The sequence below is a fragment of the Camellia sinensis genome, chromosome 6, assembly GCF_055761805.1.
Source record: "Camellia sinensis isolate YWXY chromosome 6, ASM5576180v1, whole genome shotgun sequence".
Classification (NCBI taxonomy): domain Eukaryota; kingdom Viridiplantae; phylum Streptophyta; class Magnoliopsida; order Ericales; family Theaceae; genus Camellia; species Camellia sinensis.
Genome location: NC_138966.1, coordinates 167,243,399 through 167,254,939, shown reverse-complemented (window position 1 = coordinate 167,254,939; position 11,541 = coordinate 167,243,399). Strand labels below are relative to the sequence as shown.

Below are 11,541 nucleotides of genomic sequence, written 5' to 3'. Positions count from 1 at the left end.
TGCAAAAATCACCAAATGGAATTGGATCCATCAACCAGTCAGTGTCTTCACATGACTGCATCACCAACAAGCAAGCATATCACAAAACGAGCCAAGTAAGAAAACAGCCATAGGATGAGCCTTACGGTGACCTTTGTGCGCTCGTAAGAACCAAATTGCAACACTTGCAAAGCTAAAATCAGAGAAAGCACAACCATAACAAGAAAAACAAGGATCGCAAAACACTCGGTTAATTCTACACACTAGTATAGCAAACTCCACTAAAACCTAGTTTAGAGCCAACTTTTCCAAAGCCCATAAAATAATAATAATAATGTTAATTGAAACAATACTAATATGACCAAAAAATAAATAAAACACATTAAAAGGCAGAACTTGAACCGAACCAAACAAGCACTACTTGTAATTTGTAAAAAGGAAACAGATCTATATGTGCAATCATCCAAGTATTCCTCCATTACATATTAAAAAAATGTCGCATGATATGTAGAAGAAAGCCTCATGCATAAAGATTTTTCTACTTTCAAGATAAGAAATTCCTGTGTATCTCCTATACAACCAAATCAAACTACAGGCCTTTAAAAAGGCTCGCAGAAAGGGGAAGGTGTAACCTAGAGCAAGAAATTTGTTAACGGAAATGTCAAAATAGGAGGACGAACCAATCCAGCAGGACAAACCTAATCAAGTACATTTGAAGCCATGGCAGATCGACAGGAAAATGATGAGAATCAACGCAATGATGATACCCAAAACAATCAATTTTATCTTCATATTCTGGAACCACATCTTCCTCCTTATCTTGGTCCCCTGTTGCCTGAAATCTTGTGCCTGAAAAACAATCAAATTTCAACAATCAAAAATCAAATCACGTCAAAAAACAAGTGCATTAAATGAGGGTGGAAACTGTTAAATGTACACAAAGGGCAGGACACGAAAGGGAAGAAAAGAGAGATATGACAAACAAATCGAGAGACCTAGAGTTTGTAGTTCTGTTTGATTTTTATTTCATTTTTTGGAGATTTCTGATTTTGCAGGACAAAGTTATGTACCCAAATTCTTGTTCTCCACTATTCTATGAATTAAGTTTTTCTCCGTTATGAGAGAGAGAGAGAGAGAGATCTAATTTTCCATTTTCGTTCTTGTCACCATATCATTGTTAAGCCATCATGCCCATATTACCCACACAATTATCACCATCACTATACCCACTGTTAGAAACCATCAGAAAGCCCTACCACTAATCATCTCTCACCATCTCAATTAAACTTCAAGATCTTTCCTTTTTGAAAGAGCAGCGCTTCATGTTGAGATATTTTTCTTGGGTTTGAGTGGTAATAATGATCAAATTGGCCGGCCGGAAAGATCAGAACCACAAACTTGATGTTTGATAAACCGGGAAAGATGTATGAGAATAGGTTTACTAATAAGGGTAATCACAAATTGTTCATCAACTTTTTTCTACTTCATGACCTTCGGCTGTAAAGGAGTATGTTCAAGCTTCTCACCTTGATCAATGTCTCATTCCAGCTACTGAATCAATCCAACCAATTTAACCCATCAGCAATCTAGAGATGAAGCAACCACTACCACCAATTTCCTCACTGCTAGCCTGAGGCAGACCCAATGAAACACCATCCCCCTAGCAACAAGCCTGCCCATCACCACCACCGTTTTGGCCCCAAACCACTTGTCCATCACCACCTCTTCCACCAGATCACCACCATCTTCATCTACAACTACCACCAATGATTGCCAGCCACCAACCAATAATGATTTTATTGGCATCAAGCATGAACACCAAACCAAATCCAACCAATGTGACCAATCAATGCAAAAGTAAACAAAAATAAGAGTGAGAACCATATGTTTTATAATGTAAATGGAGATTTTGAAACAGAGGAGTGTTTTTTTTTCTATGCTTCAATTTGGCTAGGAATTGCTGAGTAATAAAGATGATAAGTGGGTCAACTCTTCATATGTTGTACTTTTTGAAGTTTCAAATGAACTTCCAAACCCAAATGCAACATTTCCAAACCCAAATTACGAATGTTTTGACAGTTATAGAGCCAATTTGATTGGTATCACAAAACAGTGATTTGCTTCAGTATTGAAGGTTGATGGTTTTAAGTTTGCCTCGGTTCACTAAGACTAGCAACTCTGAATGCAATAGCAAAGAGATGTCATAATACACCCATATGACAAGTACAGATGGTCCATTTTTTTTTTTTTTTAGGTACATGGGAAATAGACCTTTTATTATATAATGATACAACTAAGATCATAATGGCCATCTTTAACTTTCGTAAGGATAAAAATCAGTATCATCCATAACCTAAATGATGGCAACAGCATTCAGCAACATCTCTTTCCTCACGAAGGCTCATTAATGCCAAAGCAAAACTTATTAAGAACAAGTAAAGCAACGGAGACTGAAATGTATCTACACAATAGGAGTGTAATAGAATTTATTTATTTCTATTGTTTTTTTAAAAAGCAGCAGCGAGTGCAATTTAATTTCCAAAACATCAGGGATATGTGTACAATAAACACTCTCTCGTCAGTGTGAGTACCCATTTTTTTAGAAACACCTTGCATCAGCCCTTCAGTAAAACCAATCCAAATTTTGTCCAATAACAATCCCATGCCTTCCAGAAGGTTATTAGCACATACCAACAATTAACTAATGCAATTCCAACAATTAAAGATCACCTACAGTCAAATTAATACAAAAATGTATTCGGCATGCTTTAGACTGACCTGTGAGCGAAGGTTCTCAGTTTTGTCTACCAGCAGCTCAATCTTCTCTCCACGGTCAAGAACCTACACAGCATTAAAAAAATTGTTTAACTAAAATGTACCGCATGTCAAGCATTAAAAAACATATCTGAAAATACGTTGACGAACCATTAAAAGAAATATTAGAATGTAGCCATATCTGATGTGATATACAAAGACAATTTATCACCGGCATATATTATAATCTAATCTAGAAAAAAAGCACAAAACAAAGCCAAAAAAAATAAAGAAAAGAAAGAAACAAAAAAGGACATATGTCATCATTATAATAAAGAGTCAACCACAAGAGCTAAACCTGCTTACCTTCTCAATGTTTTCCATCATCACTCCCTTGACTTCAGAAACCTGAGCCTTCACCTTCGCAAGCTTGTTGATCTCCTCCGGATGATCCACACAATATTGCATGTGCTCCTTTAATTTGGACCTACAATAGTAAAATGAAATAAAATAAAAGTCAAGTACTATGAGGAGAAGTAGCAAAAATTCGTCCACTTTCAAGAAAGACAAGAAAAGATACCCAAACTCTTTGTTCAAGCCCTTGGCAACAGCAGTTGCAGCTTTCCCTCCACCATATCTCTTGTTGAAATCCTCCTTAACTCGCTCCAAAAAGGCTATAGGAGTTTGTCTGCCAGCAGATTCAACCGCAACAACACAGTAGGCTGCAATGACCAACATAAAGTTGCAAAGTTAATAACATATAAATAAACAACTACACATGCTATGAAAAGTATTGAAAAAAAGCGTTAAAAACTTACAACCAGAAGAAACAAAAACACTGGCTGTAGATTGCCTCAACTAAAACAGATATGAAAACTTTTATATTCTAGAATGCAGCAAAAAGTTCAAAGACTACAAAATACAAAAGGGGGAACTGTTCATTTGACCAAATGATTACAATACAATGTGGTGCCAAGTTTGCAACAGAGATATTTGATTCCCTGCAGATGAGCATTATCCACCTGCCAAAATTTTTCTTCCACCACAGAAAAAAATACACATTTCATTTGGAGAGTAATCAAGAAAACTCTTGAATCAGCGAAATATTCAAACTATTTGAAACTTTCTTACCGTTGATGCAATTATGGTAATAATTAACAGAATACTAACATAAACACAGAATCTTTAAAAAATTGTTTCAATTATTGCAAACTACCAGAGAACGCAACCACATAGAATTGGAAAAAACATTTTGAGCAATACAAATAACTTCCAAAAGCAAAATTGGATGTAACCATTCAACTTCTACCAGGGTATTAAAGTAACATGGATAAATCAAACAATTGATGGACAGAACTACTGACTGAGGCCTCGTTTGGGAACCAGCCCGTTTAGCCAAAAGCCAAAAAGTTATTAAAAAAGCCAAAAAACCAACAACCCATACCAAAAAGTCAAAGATTCTTTTTTCTCTCTACTTTTTGCACATCTTTTCGTAAAAAGCCAAAAAGTAATCTCAAACATACTAGTTTTTTTTAGCTCATATTTTAGCCAGATAGTCAAAAAATTACTAAATTAGCCTGTTCCCAAACGAGGCCTGAGAACACGCTTCAGCCAAGAGCCAAACATGAGACACAGCACCCAATTTCATGTTAGACTACCTTAAACCCTAAACCAGTAGATGTTGAATTGGAATGATTTGTAAAAATAAATCAGTTGAATGTCCTCAGTTTTGTAAATGGTAAAAGAACTTTAGCAACATGATTGGTGGTAGCTTCAACAAATAAATTGCCTTTTTTAAAGACTCCAAAAATAGAGCATAATTTTGCATTTATCACAAATTTGAGATCTCTCTCTCTCTCTCTCAGCATGTCTATGACGGTTGCCGATGCTCAACAATCACCGGTTAGGGTTCTCACTATCTCTAAAACGATTGCTGATGATCGACCTGTGTGGTTTTTCACTCTATCTGCGATGGTTGACCAATTAGGGTTCTCTCTTTTCTGCGACAATAGCCCACACGTTTTGATACATTTACACTCCTCTGGCCTCTTATTCTCCCTCTCTCATCTGGCATCTTCTCCTCCTGTAGCCTCCTGTTATGAAATTATTGTTGGTAGTTCTCACAGTTTGTAGATTAGATTGGTGCGCCTTTTTAGTTATTTCCTTTTAATTTTGTTTGTCATTTGATGCATGTGACAAAGAAGTGAGGGAACTAAAGAAGGTTTGAGAGATGTCATTGAATTGGAGTTCTTTTGGTTTTGGCATTGAACTGAGATTTGTAGATTTGATCCTTAACTCATTTTGGAATTAAACTTAGTTTGTACCTTTCTTTAACTTCTTTTTTTTCATTTGATTTTTTTAATTATTATATATATTATGCACTACTACAAAATATAAATATATATATATATAGACATATCCATACACCGTACAGCATCTGTACCCTTACCCGTGCTTCATAGCTTCGAGGAGATTGGACCTCCAACAAGATCTACTCTAGGAGACCTGGCCCAGTAAAGCCTCAAAGAAATTTTGATATTATCTTCCTTATATGGCATCTACACATAATTATAGGCTAACACAAATTCAAGAATGAAAGTCAAAGGTATACAACCCAAGTTGTTTCCATAAATCATACAAGTCAGGTTCCTAAAATCTCTACCAAAACAGTTTATCAGTTCCCAACTTTTCCAAACAAGGAAATGAAACCCAACAATTGATACAATTCTATCAAAACGTATCATCCAAAAAATAAAATTAAAAAAAAAAAAGGACCAAAATGGGTATATGGTCAAACACACAACATTCGAGATCAAAAACCCAACATCAATTTCCATAATATGATTGATTAAACACATAGATCACATAAAAAAGAAAACAAAACAGGTCAATCCATTTAAAAAGAAAAGAAAAAAGACTCACTGAATCCATTTTCAACGAGGTAGTTGAAGGTGTGGCCATCGCAATTGTAGGTGAACTTGTTGTTGCTAGCGGGGAGCTTTTGGAGGCACTGAGAGGCGATACTGGTGAAATTGCCGGTGAACTCGGTGTATTCGACGAGGATCACGGTGCCTCGAGCGACGAAACTGTAGATCAGAGACTGTTGGCCCATTTCTTTCTGAGCAAAAACCCTATCCCTACAAGTTGCAGAAGAGAGAGAGAGAGAGAGAGAGAGAGAGAATGAAGAAATGGGAGACAAGGGACGATGGGATCGGAGAGAGAGGAGAAAGCTGGATTTGCGGTGTTTATATTTGGGGAAGGAAGGAACGATCGGCTGAAGTCGTATCGTATGTAAATGTAGCTGCAGGTTCTTTCTTCTGTAAATCAGTCAAATGTGTATGTATTTTTTTTTTTTCAAAAAATAAAAATAAAAATCATGACAATATTAAAAATAAAAAATTACATAATTTTATATTTTTTGAGACATAATTAAAAAATAAAAGCCATAAGACACCTCCAACAGTTCATCTTTTTTTCACTAAATTTGAATACAAATTTAAGTAAAATTTTCTTTTGATATCAAGTGCTCCAATAAAGTTTCAACAAACCACCGATCGACTGGCCAATATAAATTTTTCACAATTTTTTATCTTGAGGTGGTTATCTGAGGGAACATTAAGTTGAGAAAATCCAATGACGATGAACAGTAATTTGATAAAATACACATCCATCCTCAGTTTGATGAAAGATTTGAAAAAATCTGAATTTGATGATCTATTTAATAAACGGTTGGAGTGGCAAAAAGTAAACTTTTTCATCAAATTTAAATTTGATGAACAATTGGAGATGGTCTAATTAATTAATATATGATATATTATTAAAAAATTATAAATCATAACGAATATAAACTCATAATTAAATAAAAATAATAATTATAACTAAAGAATAAAAAATTACATAAATTATAATTACATATAATAAGAGATGTGTATATTAAAATTTCCCTTCACAAATATTATTTTAATTGGGATGAATTATTATTGGAGGTGAAAAATTATTTAATTCTTAATTTTTGAAAGTGTGATTCTATAATTTTGTATATATATTTATTTTGTGGAGGATGTTGAACATTTGTTATGACTTTGTCCAAAAGGTGTACAGGTTTGGTGTCAAATATTCAGCGGGGAATTGTACTTCAACATGCTTTAATTTGCCTTGGAGAGAGTGGGTCATTCAAAATGTGAAATGAAAGAACAAAATTCCTCACCTGTTCCTCATCTCAAGCTGGACTATTTGGAAGAATCCTAACAAAATGATTTTTAAAAATAAACATACAAATATTAATGAGTGTGTGAAAAGTCAGATTATTTTAAGGAAATTTTTCAACCTTTCAATTTAGACATCACAACGCCTCTCAAATATAAAAGTCTAACTGTGTGGTCTTGTCCTACTACATGAAAAATCAAACTCAATACAGATGGTAGCACTCGCCGGAATGCAAGAGGTGGCGGTTTTGGTGGACTATTCCAGGATGAGAAAGGAGCATGGATTAGCGGCTACTAGGGGAGACTCGAGATATACACCGGTCTTGAAGCGGAAATTGTTGGAAAAATGGCTTTAGAAAAATCCTTATTTTTTGCTAATTTCGAGCATTAATTAAAGTGGAACCCAAGCGTTATTTTTAACTTTTTTTATTAGGTTCGTGTTTAATGTCGCGTAGTGAATAAACCGTGTATTTGATTGCTCAAAACCATTTCTGAATGAATGAGAATTCAATACGTATTTTCGGGTTCGTAAAAATAGATTTAGGTGGGTTCCCTACACATTTGTAAAATGTGTTTGTCCTATATTAGAAAGGCTTATGGATTTGAATATGTTTATATAACTTAGATTGGGATACTTTGGATTGGCCCCAATGGGTACCCAAGTTTGTAAAATGGTAAGGTTATGGGTAAAGTAGGCCAAACCTATTGGACCCAAACACAAAAACTACACACGTGTCGCCGCCCATCTGATCGGACGGGTTGGGCCTGGGTGTAAAGTTGGGTTGGGCTTGTCCGGCTCAATGCTTATCTTTTTTTGAACAAAAACATTTGAACTTTATTTATTTATTTTTATTTTGGGTTTAAAAAATAAAAATAAATTGGTCAATAATTTTTCCTTCACCCAAACAGATCCCTAACAGGTTCAGACCCACCCGAACAGGTTCAACGGATTCAAAACAGGTTCATACCTATTCAATTCAAACTGAATCTATTTGGACAGATTCCAATTTGTCTAGTACTTATTCAATCTATCTGAACAGGTTTTTACCTGTTCGGAATAGCCATTATTTCTACTATAAAAAGCCCTCAATTCCAGCATTTTGTATTCAATTTTTCCTTAGAATTTCATCATTCTTCTTATGTTCTTCCTGTGCTATTGCATTTGTTTCTGTATTTATTTTTTACGAAGAAAAAAAGAGAGTTACAACAGAGTTTTGGTTCGCCATACTTGAATTTGTAGTGCTGCAAATTTAAGTGTTAGTCGTTGCATCTTGGGAAGTAGACATTGGTAAAACATGGAGCACCGGAGCGAGAGCAAAATCTACTTTAAGGAGATTATGTCCAATATAAGCCTTGACATTAATTTCTGTAAGCATTTAATTCGGAAAATAATTTATATAATTATTTTATGAATTATTTTATTTTATTGTTTATTAAATTTATACATTTAATTTACATACCCGCACCACTATAGGTATAATAGAACTTTGGGCTATATACAAGGGACATACAATCATACTCCAACGAGGTTTGAACCAAGTGATAATATAAACAGATGCGGAGCAAGTGGTGCGACTGTTGGGTGAAGAACTGGGAGACAGATGTCCTTTTCGGGGCATTGTGAATGATGCACGCATTATCACGAGAGACTGAGATTGCTCAATCCAGCACATCAGGTTGGGAACCAACATATGCGCTGATGCTTTGGCAAAATTAAGCGATACTCAACCAATTGATCTTCTAATTGTCAATGCACCACCAATGAAAATTCGTAATATACTAGTTACGGATATTGTGCACCTCATTGAGGAGGGAAATAGGGCGTAGTCCTAGCTTGTTCGTTTCTCTACCTTGATGTACCAAAAAAAAAATATTTATTTTTAGTCATATAAACTAAATTGTAAATTCACCTTTTTTAAGTATGGAATAAATTTCACATTACTTTGTGTGGGGTACTCCGGTTTATATGACATTTAAAAATAACAAATATACATATTTTTTAATTATTTTGTGGTGGGTCACCTTCATACAGTTAGGCCTCTATTAAGAAGTGTCAAAATATATATATATATATACATTAGCTTATTTAGATCATATTATTTTTGAAAAATGATTCGTAGCTCGAAAATATTTCGAGTCGAATGGCCCGACTGCCCAAAACAATGTCGTTTTGGGCAGCTTTTTTCCCCCCTATTAGATCTCTGAAAACAGAGGAAGAGAAAGAGAGAGGAATAGAGAAAAAAAATAAGAGGAAAAGAGAAGAAAGAGAGATAAGAGAGAGAGCTCCATTAGATATTGAGTTTCTTATTATTATTCTTCTTTTTTCAGGGTTTGAAATCGATGGATATGGATTTTCACAAAATCAATGGATGTTGATGATGTTGATGTTGTTGATGATGTTGATGAAGATGTTGTTGTTGATGATGGTGATGTGTTTGATGATGATGATGTTGGTGAAGATATTGTTGATGATGGTGATGATGTGTTGATAACGATGATGTTGATGAAGATGTTGTTAATGATGATGATGTGTTGTTGTTGACAAAGATTTTCCTCTTCTCTCTTTGTGTTCTTTATCTTCAAAGAGGAAAGAGAGAGAGAGAAAAAAAAAAAAAAATTCAAAACGACGTTGTTTTGGACTCGGGCCATTCGAGCAATCTTGTTTTCGAGCTACCAATCGGAACTGATTGGTTGTGTTTGATTATGTCTTCCAAACACATTTCCACCCACTCATTTGAATGTTGTGTTTGTTTTGAGCTTTAAAATTATAATTCTACACCTACTTTTGAAAACTCATTTCCAAGCGGAAAAATTTGGCTAACCCGATCATCCTCTTAGACGTCCCCCTGGATATCTAACCGGTTGACCAGAACAGTGTTTTTGTTTTTTTTTGTTTTTCCCTCTCTTGGGCACCGGTTATTTTTATATTGTAAATAAAAAATATTTTCAGAATTTTTTAAATTTTTATATGAGCTTTGAGTAGAATTTTGAGTTGTGTGTTTGTTATGAGTTGTAAATTTTTGAATCAAATAACATTTCTAATTTCAAAAACTCAAAACTCTTTCCAAAACTCAATTCAAAACTCTTTTTAAAACTCATAACCAAACAAATTTTTCACACTCAAATCATAATTCAAAAACTCAAAATACAACTCTATTATCAAATCATATTTAGAAAACTCTATCAAACGCTACAATTATTTTTTTAGTTAAGCCTTTTTTGAGAAGTGTTAAAAAAAATTAGTTTATTAATTTATTTATATCACATTATTTCTTTATTTTTTGTATGCCTTTTTTGTAATAAGTTTTTTTTTTTTTTTTTTGCACTTCATAAAACAACCCTTAAACAAGGAATTTTTTTTTTTTTTTAAATTTTTTGAGCAATATCCCAAGTTTTATTATTTTTCACTCAAATAATTTGAAATATTACATTATCTATTTATATTTTTACTTTTATGTCCATGTGCTATACCTTATTTGTTTATGTGTCATCTATATATCCACCTAATTTGTCTATCGATCAAATATTACCACAACCATTAGTCACTGGCGGCAAACTTTTTTTGGCCATTTCTCAGTGACTTTTCTCACAACCAATTGGCAGTGGTTTGGCAACAATAGGGTAAAAATGAAAAGAAAAAAAAAAAAAAATCCTTCAAACAAAAAAGTCGTTCTCATCAAATAATTTTATTTATTATGTCTTATTACAAAAAAAAAAAAAATATATTCTTGAACTTAATGCGATGTGTCTATAGAAATTGATTTATCACTAATAAACAGTTGTTAAAAGTTTATGCAAAAATATAAAAACACATTGAGATACAAAATGCACACAAATTTTATAATTTCTTACTTGATTTCACGTGCATTTTATCTTTTAACATTTAAATATAAATACATAATTTTATTATATTCAAATATATTTTGTACACTTAAGTCATCTCTAACGCTGCATTAGATGTTCCATCAGATTCAATTTTAACGAAAAATTGATGAAAATAGTGTCATTACCGTTTTATTAAACTAATATCAAAGGAATGGAGTGTTATATATTTCATCAAACTAATCGAGCGTTTAATATTTTATCAAATTTCACAAATGACTGTTGGTGAGACGGCTAGATGGATAAACTCCTGAACAATCGGGTTTGGGGATGAATTTGCTGAAAATTTACTCTTTACCAAATGATCGGTCGGACGATTGACATAATTAATGAAAACTGTTGGAGTGCATCATATTAGATCAAATTTTTACAAATTTGATGAAACATTATAAATGCTCTTTGGCCTCGTCTGGGAATAGGTTTTTTCAGTAATTTTTTATTTTTTTGGCCAAAATATGATGTAAAAAAAAGTTAGCCTCCGTTTGGGAAGTGGGTTGACTTTTTAGCTTTTTGATTTTTTGGTTTTTTTGGCTATTTTAGCCTGCGCTTAAAAGCTTGGTTTAGGAAGGATTTTTTGACTTTTTGGCTTTTTTGAGTTTTTTTGTGAGAGGAGAATGTAATGATTATGGGTTCGATGTGATGTTTTGTTTGTTATGGCTAAAATAGCTTATTTTATTTTTTGTGGCTAAAATAGGCAAAAAAGCCCAAACCATGGCTTCCC

General features: G+C 33.6%; 1 protein-coding gene across 3 annotated transcripts; it reads right to left on the bottom strand.

Moving 5' to 3' along the window:
• Window positions 1–375: 375 nt before the first annotated feature.
• LOC114322144 (putative vesicle-associated membrane protein 726) lies at window positions 376–6,097 on the bottom strand. 3 transcript variants are annotated; one of them, XR_014333461.1, is made up of 5 exons: window positions 5,656–6,091; window positions 3,314–3,455; window positions 3,100–3,220; window positions 1,506–2,820; window positions 376–828 (listed from the first exon to the last, which is right to left on the bottom strand). XR_014333461.1 is itself a non-coding variant. In XM_028269399.2 (5 exons), the coding sequence occupies exons 1-5, from the start codon at window positions 5,843–5,845 to the stop codon at window positions 682–684; spliced, it is 663 nt and encodes a 220-aa protein (XP_028125200.1). In that variant the 5' UTR covers window positions 5,846–6,097; the 3' UTR covers window positions 376–681. The 3 variants fall into 3 exon arrangements, 2 of the variants coding, with proteins under 2 accessions (XP_028125200.1, XP_082731398.1); XM_028269399.2 differs by having other exon boundaries at window positions 2,758–2,820; window positions 5,656–6,097; XM_082875272.1 differs by having other exon boundaries at window positions 2,758–2,820; window positions 3,100–3,455.
• Between the last annotated feature and the right edge of the window lie 5,444 nt (window positions 6,098–11,541).

Excerpts from the sequence above, each read along its gene's own strand:
- LOC114322144 (XM_082875272.1), bottom strand. The coding sequence starts at position 5,845 with ATGGGCCAACAGTCTCTGATCTACAGTTTCGTCGCTCGAGGCACCGTG. Across the intron at positions 3,456-5,655 it reads CCTCGTTGAAAATGGATTCA|CCTACTGTGTTGTTGCGGTT; the intron begins GTGAGTCTTTTT and ends TGGTCATTGCAG. Across the intron at positions 2,821-3,099 it reads TGATGGAAAACATTGAGAAG|GTTCTTGACCGTGGAGAGAA; the intron begins GTAAGCAGGTTT and ends AATGCTGTGTAG.